Genomic DNA, 17,386 nt, shown 5'->3' with positions numbered 1-17,386 from the left:
AAAAACAAAAAACCTTTCGTGTAATAGTTTTTCTCCATCCCCTGACTGAATAAATGTATATGTAGCAACAGGTGGGCTTGTGAGCTCTCAGAATAAGCCCAATTTAATTATAATTTCTACTGCATTCTTCCTCTAATGAATATACGGCATATTTCAGAAAGCAGAGGGATAAAACCAAACAACTGTGGCCTGGATCCTGAACCTTACTGTCCTGAAATATTCAGGATGTAACTGAAACAAGGACCCACTCTTTGTCATGGAAGCTCTTCAAAGGATTGGAGTAAATGACACATTTCTGGCTTTGTGCAGTAATATACTACTATTAATTTATGAGAAGACTCAGCAACTTTAGAGATGCAAATTGCAAGAGGCTTACCTGTAAACAAAAATTATTCTTTCTGTAATAAAGAGCTGCGATAGCATATGAAAAAACTTTAGAATAGGAAAGTTTGTATTACCTTGATGGTGGATCCCATCATCCAAGGTTAGGTTGGCCTGCGCCTCACATCAGAACGGCTTCCATAAAGACAGACAGACGGGCCATTGTCACAGGGGACCCTTCTGAAGGGAGCAGATGGCCCAATGTGTGGACCAGACCCATCTCTTGGGCAGGTCTGCTGCGTCCCTGGGGCCGGGATTAAAGGTGTGAGGAGAAAGCTTCCTACCCTGGCACAGCCCTCGGATAATATTCCGTTACTGGTTTTTCAGGTAGGCAGCGGTGAAGTTGCAACGAGAAGTCGAGGGCAGTCAAGAGAGACTTCAGGGCCTTGGGACGACTGGTGAGGGGATCGGGGGCACAAGCTGTGCTCCCCTCTGTCCTGCCGGCTGCAGGGAATGGTGAGGGAAGGAACGGGAACAGCCAGCAGCTCAATACCTGGCTCCGAGCCCGGCGTCACCAGCAGAATTGTGGGGTTTTTTATCATGGGTTGGTCTACACAACACCAGGGCTGCTGGTGACAGACGGGGTACCCCTGTCTCAATGCAGGGAAAGGATCTTTGCACAGGAGTTAGCAGGGCTCATTGAAAGAGCTTTAAACTAGATTTGAAGGGGGAAGGGGATAAAACCAGGCTCACTAGAGATGAACCTGAGGTGGCACGCCAATGTTTGAGGAACAGCACGCTAGCAAGGTCCTTCGGTCTGCTATCTCAGTGTAGATAGTGGACGGAGATCCATGCAGCAGGAGAGATGCAGGGTTATTGATGTATTAGAAACCACAGAAGTGTCTGGGAGTGGTCACGTAGGAATTAGGGCCTCTCCCCAGAAAAAGATGGCATCTATATCAATGCATGCAGCATGGGCAGCAAGCAGGAGAAGCTGGAAGCTAGGGAAACTATGATATAGTTGCCATCACAGAAAAATGGTGGGATGACTTGCTCAACTGGAGTGCTGCAATGGGTGGCTGTAAATTCTTGGAAGGGACAGGCAAGGGAGGAGAGGCGGTGGGGTAGCCCTGTATGTCAGGGAGTGTTTTGATTATCTAGAGCTTAATGATGGTGACAGTAGGGTTGAGTGTTTATGGGTCAGAGTCAGGGGGAGGGCCAACAAGGCCTCTACCTCTCTCTGCAGCTACCTGAAAGGAGGTTGTAGTGAGGTGGATGTCAGTCTCTTCTTCCAAGTTGCCTGAAGTTGTGCCAGGGGAGGCTTACATTGGATATTAGGAAGAATTTCTTCACCGAAAGGGTGGTCGGGCCTTGGCACAGGTTGCCCAGGGAGGTGGTGGAGTCACCATTCCTGGAGGTATTAAAAGACGTGTAGATTTGGTGCTTAGGGACATGGTTTAATGGTGGACTTGGCAGTCCTGGGTTAGTGGTTGGACTTCGTGATCTTAAAGGTCTTTTCCAACCAAACTAATACTATGATTCAGTGGTTTATGAAGTATGGTGATTACTGGATCAAAGTGCATAGAAATAAGATTTGAGTTAATTTCAATGTTAGTTCTAAAGCAGAGAAATAGTTGTAGATATGCATTTTAACTTGAAGCTGTCTTTTCTCCAAATTTTCTATACCTTTTAGTATGAAAAAACATATCACTCCACGAACTTTCACGTAGAGTTTTGTTGAAAATTATTTTCGTAGGAATCCAAGCCCTAAAGTTTATATTTTGAATTGTTGTTTAAAGAGGAAGGAGTTGCAGTGTTCAAATTTATGTTGAAAATTACAACCTATATAATGAGTAAACTAATGTGTAGATAATTAAATTAAATTATAAGCCCCAAAATGTTTAATTAGTTATTAACCTCAGTTAATCTAGCATTAAGATTAATTTGGGGATTTCCAGGCTGGGTAGGAAAGATGCTGATGAATGTGTCTGTGGAATCTATGCGCAGCTTGGATTCAGCTTGCATAAAATTTTCATGTCCTTATATTCGCTGGTTTTTAGCTTGTGATAGTAAGGTTTCAGACATGCTAAGCCTCTAGCACTGAGAGTTACATGCTTTTGAATCTGGGCCTGTTGATACACAATTAAATTATTCAGCTGGTAACATTTCTGATTTTACAGCTGCATCCAGCAGTAGCAACCCTGACCACCAGGGTTCAACATAAATTCTCTTAATCCTCCATTCATCTAGTGTTAGTATTTTTGTGAGCCCTACTATTCTGCTTACCTTTCTGTTATGTACATGAAGATCCTTGAGATACAGGTTTGCTGGGTACCAAAACCAGGTGTGTAGTCAAATGGTGGTGTTCTTTGTCCAGTTCTATTTCCCTTTTTTTTTTTTTTTCTTAGCATTATTACTTAGAACTTATGGTCAAGAACTTAATTATTTATAGTTTTGCTCCTGTACTTGTTGCAGTTGGAGATCAGGGGGTTTAGGCTATGAATAATGAATCAAATTGGTTAGTGAGAGGCGGCACGTGTACTTTAAAGGATTTGAATGCTTGGATATCCTTTAGAGCACAAATGCTCTAAATGCTATTACTTTCATTTTTCCTTTTACTTGGAGGAGTTTGAGTAAAGGGACACCGAAGACATAAAAAATGTAGTCAGGTAAAAGGTGTAAAAATCATGGTATTTGAACATACAGCACATATTCAAGTACTGTTTTATAGCTCTGTTGTAGTTGAGGCACTTTGTATGTTTTATTAATCTTTTGTCCTTTGATAAATATTTGGCTGTTAGACAAGTACTTGGCCACCCCGAGTCTTTCATCTCTGGTACTAATTGACTGGAATCCAGCAGGTCACGATAACTGGCAGACAACAAAATGACCTCTGAATTTCTGCTTCTGAGACAAGTTATTTTGTCTTTTCAATTAAAAAAACCCTGTATATAATCATACTTAACAAAGAGAAGACTGCATGTGTATCATGGTCAACAGACCATGTCTAATTTCCTTTAAAAAAAAAGCCTATCCATTACTCCTTACAAATAAATGTTTGCTGAATTTTGTATACTGACCACCAAGAGGTTTCTTAGAAGAGAGGATGCTTGCAAAGACCTGATGTTTGGGAAAAGACCCGGAATGATGAGGGAGGGATGTCACTCATAAGAGAAAACTAAAAAGCATTGGCTGATAAATGAATGAACATAGATTGGAGTTCAACATGGTGATGAAAAGACCAAGTCTTCTCTTCAGACTCACCAAGAGTCTTGTGGAAAAGCAAAGTTTTGTGATGTACTGGGAGCTTTGGAAAAGAAATATAGTGGTTAGTGTACTGAAGTTCTGTCATGCTGTGCAAGACAGAATGGAAAACCAGAGCTTTATTGATCAAGAATGGAAATGCTTAAATGCATTAACTGGAAGTGATACTAATGTGTAAATGATAGAACTATTTGATGCAAGAGTGCTGCAGTGAAATGTATTGTGTTCCATTTCTGTTGATCATAGAAGAGAGACAAAATGATAAATTGATGTCATAGTGAGGAGGATTCTGCTTCACTTTCTTGTTCCATGTGTCAAACCCATTTGAGGAGGGTAATGCAGTGTGAAAATAAGTGGTTTATTTCATGTTTGAAACCAAGAGGTGTATAGTGATGTGTGTCACACCTATGTAGAAGTAATAAAACAAAGCTGAACTGACAGTCATGCATTAGCAAAACAGATTGACGAAGTAAAGCCTGCAGACTGTTTGTTGCATTTGTATTTCATGTTTGTGTGTGTGTGTATGGACAACAAAACAAAAAGCCCACAACAGAAGTCGGTGTTTGTTGTCATTTTCTGTATAGCTGAGTAATGGCAAGTAAAAGAGGTATACAGCTATTTGCCATTTTCCAGGGCAAGGTATCTTTATCAACAGCCAAACACAAAGTCCCATACCATGTCTCCAGTAATAACTGGATGTAAATCAAGTGTTACTGCAATCACAGTTGTTTATGATTGCCAGGAATTTAGACATTAGCAACAAAGTAGCAGAAGGTGGTTCTGATGTGGAAATTTATCACAAATTATGTTGCTACCTGTTGTAACTGAAGTGCTCTGATTAACGTAGTGAGATGGTAGAAATTAAACAGGCTGCAGTTAGTTACTGATACAATAATAATAAAAAACTCTGTATTTTTGTTGAAGAGAAGTATCGTGGCCAGTAGAGTGGAAAACAAAATCATCAGTAAGATGTTTTTGGCCAAGATTTGTTTCCAAATGTGACAAGTAAATCTTCTATAGAAACTGTGTATCAGAGAAGTTGGAGCCTTGCACTGTGTCAGCATGCGCAGGGTTCTTTTGTGGAGAACTAACAGTAATTCGTTCATGCATTACTGTCCCTCCCTGTAGGGTACTCTTGACTGTGAAGAACTAGCTCTTTTAAATGCCTTTATTCGTAGGGAAAATTTTACTTTTTATGTGATTCCATATTTTGACACAGTGGAGGAAATGTTTTCACATGTTTATTTTTCGTTCCATCCCTTTTCCTTTGTATTTGTCTTTTTCTGTTTTTATTTATTTAATTTTGTAATCTTTTCTTCAGTTGTAATTAATATTATCCCTCTGTGCATTTTTTCATTTAATTCCATTCACAAATAACATTCTATCCATCTTGATCACACCAAGGTATGTTATTGGAGTACAGACTAGGAGCTTGTTGATTTTCAAAATATAGTCTTCCTATGTTTTTTTCCCCGTGACTCTTTAATAAGAAGGTAATGGCAAGTTTCATTTGTCCAGTATCTATCTTTGCAGCTTTTAATTTCGAACTATGTAGTCAGCTTTGGATGAAGACAGGCATCACTTGTATCTTGCAAGAAAACTACCATAGGAACTATCGTGTTGGCAGCTGTTTTCCTTTTTGTCCCATGCCCATCCATCCAACCCCCAGCCCCCCCAAGGCAGAAACTGAAGAGCAAAGGCAGCGAATTACAGTAGACTTGTCGTGCAGTATTATGCTCGATGCTTGGTGTTCGCCAAAGAGTTCCTCAGTTGACAAGTACAGATGCTATTTTAGATGTGTATTTTTGCATACCAAGAGTGACTTAGGTACCTAATCATAGAGAACAACATTAGATTAAATGCTTGTGATTTTTCTTAAGATTAAATTAAGCAAAAGGGTAAATGAAACCTGGTTAGTTTGAAAAAAAATATCCTGACGTTGTTAGTCAGCCGATGAGTTCAGTGGGTGAAACAAAAGTATATGAAAATTTCACATCTAATTAAACAATGAAACCAGTCCTGGGAAACTGAGTTTTGTTAGAGTGTGCTAACCTAGAGACTGGTTGGGATATTGGTGTCCATATGTTCTGGTGGATAATGGCATTTGGAAATGAGCTGGGTGATACAACACTGGTTTCTTTTTGGAAAGAAGAGCACCATGAACCCATCCGCCGGTAGGTGCAATCTGCTGTTTTGGCCTAGAACAAGGAGGCGGAAAGATCCACTGGCATGAGGCCACAGCACAGTGTATTGCTTATTGCCCAAGTCCGTCCTGAGTAACATCCACATTTTGCCTCCTAGCAGGGGTAAGTGGAGAGATTTATCAAAAATGTGATGCATTGCATTGAACAATGAAAAATATTGGTGGTACTTATTCACTCTTCTTTCTATGAATCCCCTCAATTCTCTTTGCTATTTTAATAATTTGATGCTTTGGACATAGAAACATATTATACTTCAAGTCAGGGTGAGGTAGCATCTTGTCCACTTCAGATATACGGTCCAAAGTATATTCTGTTGCTGAAGAATATCTATGCAATTTGAGGTATTTTTGATACACTGGAACTTCATAAAACAGTTTCCATTGAAAACTTCTGCAGTAACTTGTTCAAGTGCTTGAACCTTGAGACATGTGGGTCTGGGGCTAGATAGTTGCACCACATTTTGATGACTCGGATGGAGAAGTATGTTATCTGCAGCAGGCAAATGTGGAAGATGGTTCTTAGATCAGCTTAAAATTTGTTCACGTTCTTTTCTTGCATTCATTGGGGGAAAGGATGTGATCTCCTTCAGCCTCTGAACTGAATCAAAGGGCTCCTCTTGGTCTGCAGGTGCAGAAATAAATTAGAGCCACTTCCAACCCTCCGTTCCTGGTTGTCTTAATTGCACGAGGAGCAAGTTCCCTTTACTCCTAGAAAGCAGGAGGTATTAATAAGCAAGACCGACCCTTTGACTGCTGTGTATGGTTTCTTTGTTGTAAGACTCTTGCTTACCCTTCTATGTTGAGCCTTTGAAGTCCTGGCCTTTTTTATTTTCAGTTTTTTCCTTTAACCTGTCTTAGTTTAATGCCAGCTGGCAACTAAGCACCACCTAGCCACTTGCCCACTCCATCTCAGTGGGATGGGGAAGAGAATTAAAAGGGTAAAAGTGAGAAAACTCATGGGTTGAGATAAAGACAGTTTAACAGGTAAAGCAAAAGCTGTGTGCACAAGCGAAGCAAGGCAAGGCATTCATTCACACGTCCCACGGGCAGGCAGGTGCTCAGCCACCCCCAGGACAGCCGGGCTGTGTCACTGGAGCAGTGGCTTGGGAAGAGAAACGCCGTCACTCTGAGTATGTCCCACACACACCTCCTTCTTCCCCAGCTTTATATCCTGAGCGTGACACCACATGTTCTGGAACACCCCTTGTGCCAGCTGTGTCCAGCTGTCCCGGCTGTGCCCCCCCAGCTCCCTGTGCCCCCCAGCCTGCTCGCTGGGGGGTGAGAGGCAGAAGAGCCCTCGGCTCTGTGCCAGCGCTGCTCAGCAGCAAGGGAACATCCCAGTGTCACCAGCACTGCTTCCAGCACAAATCCAGAGCGCAGCCCCACACCAGCTGCTGGGAAGAAAATTAACTTTGTCCCAGCCAAAACCAGCACAAACCTCATTCTCATTAGTATTAGGCATTACCAGAAATAGTTTTCCAGTAGGAGTTTCTGGCTAGTTTCTTATGTCATGATCAGTCAAAGGGCAGCTACATGATACATATTGTCTGTTTACTCATTTGTGTTGAAGTTATTTCCAATGCTGTGGTTATTTAATTTGTAATTTTGGTAAAGTTCAACAAGGCCAAGTGCACATGGGTCAGGGCAACCCCAAGCACAGATACAGGCTGGGTGGAGAATGGATTGACAGCAGCCCTGAGGAGAAAGGACTTGGGGTGCTGGTGGGTGAGAAGCTTAATGTGACCCAACAGTGTGTGCTTGCAGCCCAGAAACCACCATGCCCTGGGCTGCATCAAATGAAATGTGACCAGCAGGTCAGGGGAGGCGATTCTCCCCCTCTGCTCTGCTCTCATGAGACCCCACCTGCAGTGCTGCGGTCAGATCTGGGCCATCAACACAAGAAGGACATGGACCTGTTGCAGTGAGTCCAGAGGCGACCACACAACTGATCAGAGGCTGGAGCACCTCTCCTGTGAAGACGGGCTGAGAGACTTGGGGTTGTTCAGCCTGGAGAAAAGAAGGCTCCAGGGAGACGACCTAGAAGCCTCCCAGTACGTTCAGGTACTTGGGTCTTCAAGAAAGCTGGAGGGGGACTTTTTATGAGGCCATGTAGTGGTAGCAAAAAGGGGGAATGGCTTTAAGCTGAAAGAGGGCAGATGTAGATTAGATAATAGGAAGAAATTTTTTATTGTGAGGGTGGTGAGGCGCTGGCCCAGGTTGCCCAGAGCAGCTGTGGGTGCCCCATCCCTGGCAGGGCTCAAGGCCAGGTTGGATGGGGCTGGGAGCAGTCTGGTGTGGTGGAAGGTGTCCCTGCCTGTGGCAGGGGGGTTGGAACTAGGTCATCTTTAAGGTCCCTTTCAACATAAATCATTCTATGATTTCTGGGAACTTTTCACTTTGGCTAAGCATGGTACAACAAAGTATAATCTGGCTCTTTATCTGAGCTGTTAAAAGAATAGCACTTACGTCAGGTAAGTGTTTTTATGTGCTGCCTTCTGGCTGTATTCTGTGCGTGCCCGTGCGGTGTTTCAAGGTTGATTCAATGCTGGATTTTATTTTTTTTAATGCAATGTTGTATTTATTCCTGTTTTGAAACAGTTTTGACCTTGTACATCTGTGCAATACAGAGAAAGTAACAGTGTTGTAACGCAGAAGTTGTCCATACAATTGCAGGGAGAAGCATCACTGCAAAACCCTTACACTGTAACAGCAAGCATGCTCATCGTGGCCTGTGATGAAAATTGCTCTGAGCCTCATTAAATTTTAATTAGCATTTTGGACTCAAAAGTGTGGTGGATCACATTCTGATGTATTTATCATGTTTATTAGCAGCTTACACTAAAAAAACCCCACGCTGCTACACTGAGTCCGGCGAGACTGATGTGGAGTAAGATAGTATAATATATGAGAGGAACAGGACCTAGCCTGCTAGAGGTACCAGTGCATGGAGCAGCTGTAAGAAACAGAGGTATGTCTATGCCATGCTCTTGGTGGCTTTGTAGATTTCTGTTCAGAGAAAAAAATTATGAAGAAGAAAATAACTTACTGAAATGTTTAACTCCAAACATTACTGTAGTGCTGGAAGTACCAATGTGCAATTTTTATGGTCTTATGTGCTGCAAATCTGGCCACAAAGGTATCTTAGTTGCAAAATAAGTAACACAGCATATGACAAGTAAAGTGCCTGTACATTATACTTATGTAAGGTTATCCAGCAGCCCACTAATAGGGAATTTCCTTGATAATTGCTCTGTAGTGTTCCACCCACATATAAATATGGAAAATGTGCAATTCCTAGGGTAATAAAACTAACATCTTTATGCCAAACTGGATGATGTAGTCTGTTTCCAAAGCTAACAGTCAGAATGGCATGTCTGAAATTCTTCAGCATCCTCAGAAGCCTAGTTTTTAATAATCACCTGGTTTTACACAGCTGTGTTTTACAGTAGTGACCTTCAGTCTCTTTAGATTTACCTTCTCCACAGGCTTTTTGCCTGGTGACCTTCTAGGTGATTTGACATGAATGTTGAACTTCTTAGTGAAGTTAAGATTTATTAGACTGGAAAGTTGTTTGTTTACAAAGAAAGGAGATAAATTTTCTTACACTTTCAAATATAGACTTAACTACCAGTAATTGTATGTTTGCTAATTTAGTGGTATGATTCATTTATAAGAATCCTTATATTATTAGAATAATAGAATTATTAGAACATTGTAAGAATATGTATTTGTTTATATGGCTAGCTCTTGAATATTTGAAATATGAAAAAATTGGATAGAATATGTAACAGCAAAGAAAATACTTCCATGAATAATAAAAGATACTGTCAATCCATGATGAGCTGCCTTCCCAGTATTACTTTAAAGCTAAAATCTGCTTTGAGTTCCTTCCAGGACTTGAATTCCCCACATCAAAGCTGTTTAGAAATTGCCAGTTACCCTGAAAGTTGTTAGGATGCTGTCGCCAGCAACTGATTTTCCCCGCGCCCCTTCTTCCCGCAGAGAAAAGGCTGAATCCAGTTGTATGCTCTGTCAGTATTAACATTGTCATTATCTTCTTGGTATCAATTATCATAAATAAATACGTATAAGTACTTGTATTTGTTTTAATAATTTAGTCGCCAACACAAGAAACTGAAATAGTTCTTGAGTAACATAACAAGAAGCACACTGTGGGGGACAGTGTTAGCCTGGCTCCGACCATGCCCAGCAGCGGGTGACTGGGAACAGACCGAATTCATTTACACATTTATACATGTCAATACATTCCTAGAGAGACAGATGTAGATGTTTTAGTTGTTTAGATGTTTTGGTTATATGTGGAGATGTGATATAGTATATATGAATAATATAAATGTTACATATTATATGTGTTTTTTAAATTTAAATTGGTATTTAATGTTTAGTGATAATAATTATTATGTAGGGGTTTATTATTTATGTTTTATTATTCTTTTAATTAAAGGTTGCATCTGCATCACAGTCTTTAATATTCCCAGTGGACTTTTATTCTATGAGTTGGCACTTTGAATCCAGCTGTTCTTTGGTAGTAAAAACATTCTGGGTTCCGAAGTAAAATTATGCGTGATGCCCAATAATTACACAGTGTGTTTATGTCCTAGTTAATTATGGGCATTGAGGGTTTTGTTTATCAGTTACAGAAAATATTGCCTCTTGTGGTTTTGTCTCTCCGTTTTCATGTTAGGATATTCAAATAAGTGTATCAAGTCCACACATTGTGCACTTGATTATTATTATGTGGACATAATAATGTTAATTCCTGCTTTTTAAATTTCCAGCAACTGACATTGCTGGCTGAGATAACTTCATATCTGATAGCTCCTCCCATAAAGTGAAGGCAGTTTCTGCGCCTGTTCAAAATTCCGGAAGTGAAAAGGTGGCAAAAGGAGGCTCCAGTGCAGGTGCAGGGAAGGGGTACTAGGTAGAAGGGGACTTTAGGTAGGCAGAAACACGTTTGTTTTGCTTCGTGTCGTGCTCACATTTAGGAGATGTTTATTTTTGTGATATGTTTTGATATGACTTCTAGAAAAAAGTCTGTGTTACAACCATGTATAGAACTCTAAGCCTGAGGACTGTGTGCAGATGTGTGAAGCTGCATATTGCACCACTGGGATGCAAAGATTAGAGCCTATGGGAAAGGAAAAAAAAAAAGCAAAATATTTTATGCAGGTTTTTTGGGGGGGATGGGTTGGATGTTTGTGTGTGACAAAGTTGTTGCTTAAAGCTCTCCTGTGAGTTGAGATATTGTGTGAGATATTGTGCTTAGTTATTGATGATATTGTGCTCTCTTCAGAGAGATTAAGTGCAGGGGGTGGGAAAATGAAAGAAACCAGACAAATGGATCGGTTAGTTTGAAATGTGCTTTGCCAGTAAACAAGACTTAAGATCATGAGCCACGTGGATGAATATCTAGTGCGAGTCAGAAAGCAACCAGCTAATCTACCACTTTCCTGTTTAGAACGAGAGCTTGAACTGTTCACTGTGGTATTTTAGGAATTTGTCTTTACTACCCTGTTTGCTAGTTGGGAAAAACCATAACGTTGGGCATCAGAAAGCTTAATGAGCTTAAATTTAAGCTCGTCACTGAAAATAATAACAGTTCAAGAGCCTAGTCGTGTGCTGAAATGAAATTTTAGGAGGTGGTTTACTGTCATAACAAGAGATTTTGCAATTATTTTATTTTTAAGTATTTTAATTCCTTATTACATACAGAGCTTTCTTGGTAGGATGTGGTGGGACAGGTGCATGTAACATTCCTCCCAAAACAGTTTCATGAACATGTCATAGTCTGAAATTTTGTGGCATTATTTCTTTCTTGTCTTTCTTGCAGAATTTATATTGAAGGCTGAATTACATTTTCAATTATATCCTTGTAAATTATTTTGGCAAAACTGAATTCTTAGGAAATTTACAAACACAGACTGATTTTTTTTCTTGATTTTTCCAGTGGAATAGTTACAGGAACTTGCTGTGCTGTCAGAGTTTTGAAGATGTACCTGATAAGTGTTTGCAGGATGTAATACAAGACACAAACACACACACGCGCGCACAAAAAAAAATATTGGCAGTACAGGATGTCTGGAAATAAGGACAGGCATTTCATTGTGGCTTGCATCGGACAACATAGAACCTGGGAAGCTTGTACTTGTCGTGGCCAGAGTCTGGGAGGGCATCGTTTTGCTGTTTCGTTGACTGAAGGAAAAGGCAGTTTGAGAATTTTAGCAAGAGATCTCTCTGAATATTTTGTTTTCACTTTGCTCAAGGGCCAAAACCCTGTATGTGTTAAATTTAGAAAACTCAGTCAAGGAGCTCAAGAACCCTTGTTACAGATGTTAAATAATTCCTGCTGAGAAGCATTAATTCTTAACAGTGAATGCTACTTTCCTTGAAATGATCTGATTGGAAGGACATGGTAAGACATTTCCCTGATGCACAAATGTGAATTAATATTGAATGTGTAGAAAAAAAATATTTTTATTACTGTTTAGCAGGCTTGCAGGAAAAATATTCTTAATAAAGATGGTTCCTCTTTACTTACAGTAAGAAAAAAAATCAATTATTCTTAACAATTTGAGTACTTTGTACACATAAACCATTAAAATAGAAGCATACAGATATTCTTTGAGGTCACATTTCAAAAGAGATTTTACTGTTACTTTTCTGTTCTTCCTTTGTATAAACGTTCATGCAGGTGCAACATGTAACTTGAATGAAGAATTCTATCTTCAATCGATGTATGTTATTTAGTGCAGCATTTTGTGTTTAATTTACATGCTTTTCAGGATAAATGACAATGAAATACTGAACTTGGAAATTATGATTAAATTTATTTATCAAAAAGCTGTAGAGCCAGCACTCTTTCTCTCAACTTAGACCAGTCAGTGTATGAGCTGGCACTTTGCAGAGCGTAGGTGCTGGGAGTTTTCAGTAGGAGGGCTGGAGCTGTTGTAATCACAGTGAAGGAGATGTGTGCCACAGTGAAGAATGGATCATGGGAAAAGCCTAGAGAGCTGTAGTCAGGAAACAGACTTTGAAGATGAATTGTGGATGACAGATTGTTAAAACAAAGGAAGTTAGAGTTCCAGAGTTCACTACACTGTCAGAAAATACAAAATATTTCTGTAGTCCAAGTGTGGGAGGACAAAGGTTGCATGCTTTTAGCAGGGAGTTTCTCATCTATGATGTGCGTTCATAATTTCTAACCGCAAGAGGGGAATTAATTTCATGGGTCTGTAACTTCCATTATTTTGAGGTCAAAGCAGAGCTGCTCTGAATGTTGACCCAGAATATCCAAAGCGTATTTGCTATGGATATAAATGAAGACATTCAAACCTGTATATATTTAATATTGTCTAGAAAGAGTAAGCAACTATTAATTTATTACCAAAGCTACAGTGGATAATATATCACAGACATAATATTTGAATCATAGAGTACTTCAGGTCAGAAGGTATCATCTGGTTCACTTCCCTGTTCAAAGCAGGGCCACCCCCAAGGATGAGATATAATAAACGAGAGCATAAGTTGAAGAAATTTTTTTTTTTAATTCTTCCTAGAAAAGAAACTGTGACACACAAACCTGAAGGTGGTTAAGTCCTGAGAATAAGCTGATATGGCAGAATAAAATGGAGCATCGTGTACAGTCAGGGAGTTCAGTGATGCTGTTTTTTTGAGGGCAAGAGTTTGTTGTGCTACTTGGTGCTGATGAAGGCAAAGTAAAAGAGAGTGCAATGTATTAATATCTGCAGCGCAAACAATTGATGGTGCTGAGGGATGGAACAAAAACACAAACCACCTGCAGTCTGAAAGAAGAGAGATATAGGTCCATGAAACAAATAGGTTTGAAACTATTTTTCATATGGGTGTGCATATGAGATCGAAGCAGCTTGTTTAATACAAAAATGGCAAAGGGTTTTTTCCTATACGTTTGCTGACAAATTGTCTTAGGGGTTTCTTTGGTCATTTTTGCCATCGCAGAAGTGTTCTGTGCTACAAATTATTAGAGAATTTTTCTAGACTAGACGTGTATTAATGGAGTAGGAAATTTAGCCTTTTTCAACTGGCAGCTTCTGTATTTTTCTGTATTTAAATGAAGGATGAGGAGAGGGGGGTCATGGACAAGTTGAAAGCCTTCGATGGACATGTGTGCATGCAATTATTAGCGTATGTGTCAGCCTGCCACAGTGATGCATGCATTGCAAATTAAGCTGCACAGGTGAAAGGTCTGCTTTGGGTTTTGTCCCCCTGTTCCTCCAAGCAAGTTATCTAACAAACTTGCACAAATGCCGTCTAGTTCAACCCCTTCTCGGTAGAAATCAGCCTTGTTTATATGAATATTTCACCTGAGTGTTTGAACTTCCATCCTCAGTGCTGAGAGAAGCATTTCCGTGACCTCCTTAAGACATGCATTTACCAAGGGGATGAGCACTGCTTCTGAAATCCCTTTTACCTTTTCAGTGCAAATGAAGCTGAATCTGTTGCTGGGGATGTGTAAATACTGAACGAATTATTGAACCTCTGCTTCACTTCCTCATTTGGGTTGCCAGAAATATCAAATATAAATGCTATGGAAATGGAGACATTCAACATACACTTCATTATTGGAGTTCAGGCTGTGGTGTTGGGGGGGTGTGTCTGTGTGTGTGTGTGTGTTTTGCATGAACAAGGGGGGATGGAGGTGTAATCGTTACATTGAACTACATTTATGACTGGTTACAATTTGTTGTTCTCAGCATATCTGGCCAGGATGTCATCTCGTACTGTTCTAATTTTCCTGAAAGGATGAATTCAACTTTTTAAGCAGGGATATGTCCAATGTAACTAGGTGGATTTTATTATTTGTCATGAAATGCTCCTCTCATACAAGAGTACCGGTTTTCATGAGAAGCTGTGATGACACATTAATCTTTCACTCAAAATGTTGTTAAAAATACCTGTGGAATAAAGGAACAGTAATTAAGTGCCAACATTAATTTGTTACCGAACTTGAATGTTCTTACAGAACATGAATGTTGTAATGGTTTATTTGTTGAGCTGTCTTCCATCGTACAGTCAGTAGTCAAACTGAAGAAAAACAGAGGAAGAGAAACTGTGTGCACAATCACAAAAAGAGTACAACAACTTCTTAGAATTAAAATGACATAACTTTTTTCATCTTTAAATTTTGTTTTCCAGAATGATAAATCCCCAGGGCGTTCCACAAGTCGATCGAGTAACATTTCAAAGGTATGTGACATCTGTTTCCTTTGTATAGAACTTAAAGAACACCAAGTTTATCAAATGCAATATGGTACTTTACTTCATTTAACCATATATACATATTCTGATGTTTTCTTTACAAACAGCAGATTTTAATTTTTTGCTGCCTAACATTATGGTTACCATGTAAAATGCATCTTAAAGTATCAATATACAATTAGTCATTACTGTCATATGTGTAATAATAAGTAGTAAATAACAGTTGCGCCTTTTTCACCTGCTTCCCACAACTGCTTAATGTTACATTAATGCTTTGGCTTAAGATAGAATTACTACTTGATTTTTATCACCCTGCCCTAATCAAATAATTACAACCACAATGTGTAATGCTATGAATGTGTCATCTTTTCAGACTGAATTCTGAATTCCTTTTACAGGAATTTATGGTTCACAGAAACCAGGACTTTATATCTAGATGCTTTTTAATTTCTAAAAAACGGAGAAGGGAAACTTTAGGAAAAGGCAGAATGTGATTTGTACTGGAGTTCTTTGGTTTTAACCCCCTTCTGTCTGTATTTTTGGTTCAGATGTGGCTGAAATTATGCCAAAAAGCCAGGATATATAGGAAGTAAAAGATGAAAATCCAATAATTGTTTGAATCCCAGCCTAAGCGTCCATCATGTATTATGTTTGTATCTACAGATTAAATATTTTGCACTCAGTGCAAGCACAGTATCCTTAAGGCCCTTCCCCACAGTATTTTTGTCTGTGGGGTACACACTGTAGAACTGTTTTCTAAAAAAAAAAAAAAAAAAAAAAAAAAAAAAAAAAAAAAAAAAACCCCACAAAAACCAAACAATAAAACCCAAACAAAAATCAACGTTTTTTTAAATTAAAGAAACTAGGTTTTTGTTAGGTTCTGCTCTTTTACATTAAGAAGGAAAAAAAAATGCAAGGAAAAAGGCTTAGAATGTATCTAGCCTGTTGCAGGATATGGCTGATCTTTTCCTGACTTGCTGCCTATTTTTAAAAAATATATAGTTAAGCACTTATAAGGTTGATCACAATGAATTGTATGTATTATTTTCACTAAAAGTTTTACATGTATGTCTATAGTTGTAATTACTGTAAATCTATGTTGACTTGATAGTACTTTAAGTCAGTTGTGTGGGTTACACGGTGACAAAACATAAATATATTCATTGACATGAGAAAGATGGCAGTGACTTACAGTTGTTGTGAAGTAATTTCTGCATAAATAAGTATAGATGCTTATTAGAAAGGTGTACTTGCACCTTTTTGAGTAGTAAGTTAAAAAGCAAGGTTTCCAGGCATGCTTATAATCTTTTTCTGATGTATAGCATCATTCATTCTTTTGGATCAATTTTTCCATGTGAAGGTACCTGCCAGTGAAGCTTTTCAAATGCTGAAAGACATTTGATTTGAAATCTAGTTTCCAATTTGTTGTCTGATTCAAAATGGCTGTTTTTTTGTAAGACAAGAGGGTATATTTGTGTAGATAAACAGAAAAGCAAACACCTGACTTTTCAGGTTAGTATCGCATGGCATAAAGTAATAGTAACAAATATTGCACCTCAAAACAAGATAGGAAGCATCTAGGTGATGTAAACTACACACCAAAGGCAAAAGTTGAGTTCTGTGCAGTGTTGGATCTTGCACACAGTAAAAATTTCAATTTACAGAAAAAAATAGAAAGTCTGTATCTAAAAATATAAATTATGGTAATCAAAACACTGTCTTTTACTGCTTTCATTTGCCTGTATGAAGGGTCAAATAGGCAGTTATATTGTAATAGTTACTGTGTATTGTGTACGCCGCCCTTGGTCGTATACGGAGCTCCTGTCCCATATACAGGGTAGACATTCCCTGGTATCACTGGATTTTGTACCACCATTTGTGAAATGCAATGTAGCCGAGATTCTGCAAATACAGATTCGTATTTCTTAACACTCTTAACGGTTTTTTGTTCAGAGAGAACACCTGAGGTTTGCTTGTGTGCTTGGGCAATTTTGTGCACCAGGTACATTAACTCTGAAGTACATGGTATTACAGCTTAAACTGAATTGTTGAACATTGAATGTGACTTATCTAGACATGCTAAGAAGGAATGGCTTTGGTTTGTTTGTTATTTACCAGATACTAGTTGGTATATACCAATTCAGTCTATAGATTTTAAAATCAGATATTCACTAGAGGGGCAAGAGGGAAATCAACGCTTTAATTTTACTGTTGACTTTTGCTGTCCATTGAGAGTGCAGAAATGTAGCACATTGCAAAGACTTTTTTTATCTTGCATGTAAGTTTATGATAAGAATTTTAGTGGTAAACTATTTCTGCAAATGAAAGGACAAAACTTAA

General features: G+C 39.0%; 1 protein-coding gene across 6 annotated transcripts in view; it reads left to right on the top strand.

Moving 5' to 3' along the window:
• Positions 1–17,386, top strand: part of MARCHF1 (membrane associated ring-CH-type finger 1) — a 253,229-nt gene that overhangs the window by 186,505 nt on the left and 49,338 nt on the right. For all 6 annotated transcript variants that reach the window (XM_040601470.1, XM_040601479.1, XM_040601460.1 and 3 more), the window contains one exon: positions 14,984–15,034. Coding sequence is in view for 5 of the 6 variants with exons in the window: in XM_040601479.1 (XP_040457413.1) it covers positions 14,984–15,034 (51 nt within the window). In the remaining variant the exon portion in view is untranslated. The remainder of the gene's footprint in view (positions 1–14,983; positions 15,035–17,386) is intronic.

This window comes from Falco naumanni, chromosome 1, assembly GCF_017639655.2.
Source record: "Falco naumanni isolate bFalNau1 chromosome 1, bFalNau1.pat, whole genome shotgun sequence".
NCBI lineage: Eukaryota > Metazoa > Chordata > Aves > Falconiformes > Falconidae > Falco > Falco naumanni.
Note: the sequence above shows the minus strand (reverse complement) of the source record. Positions and strands in the feature narration are given on the sequence as shown.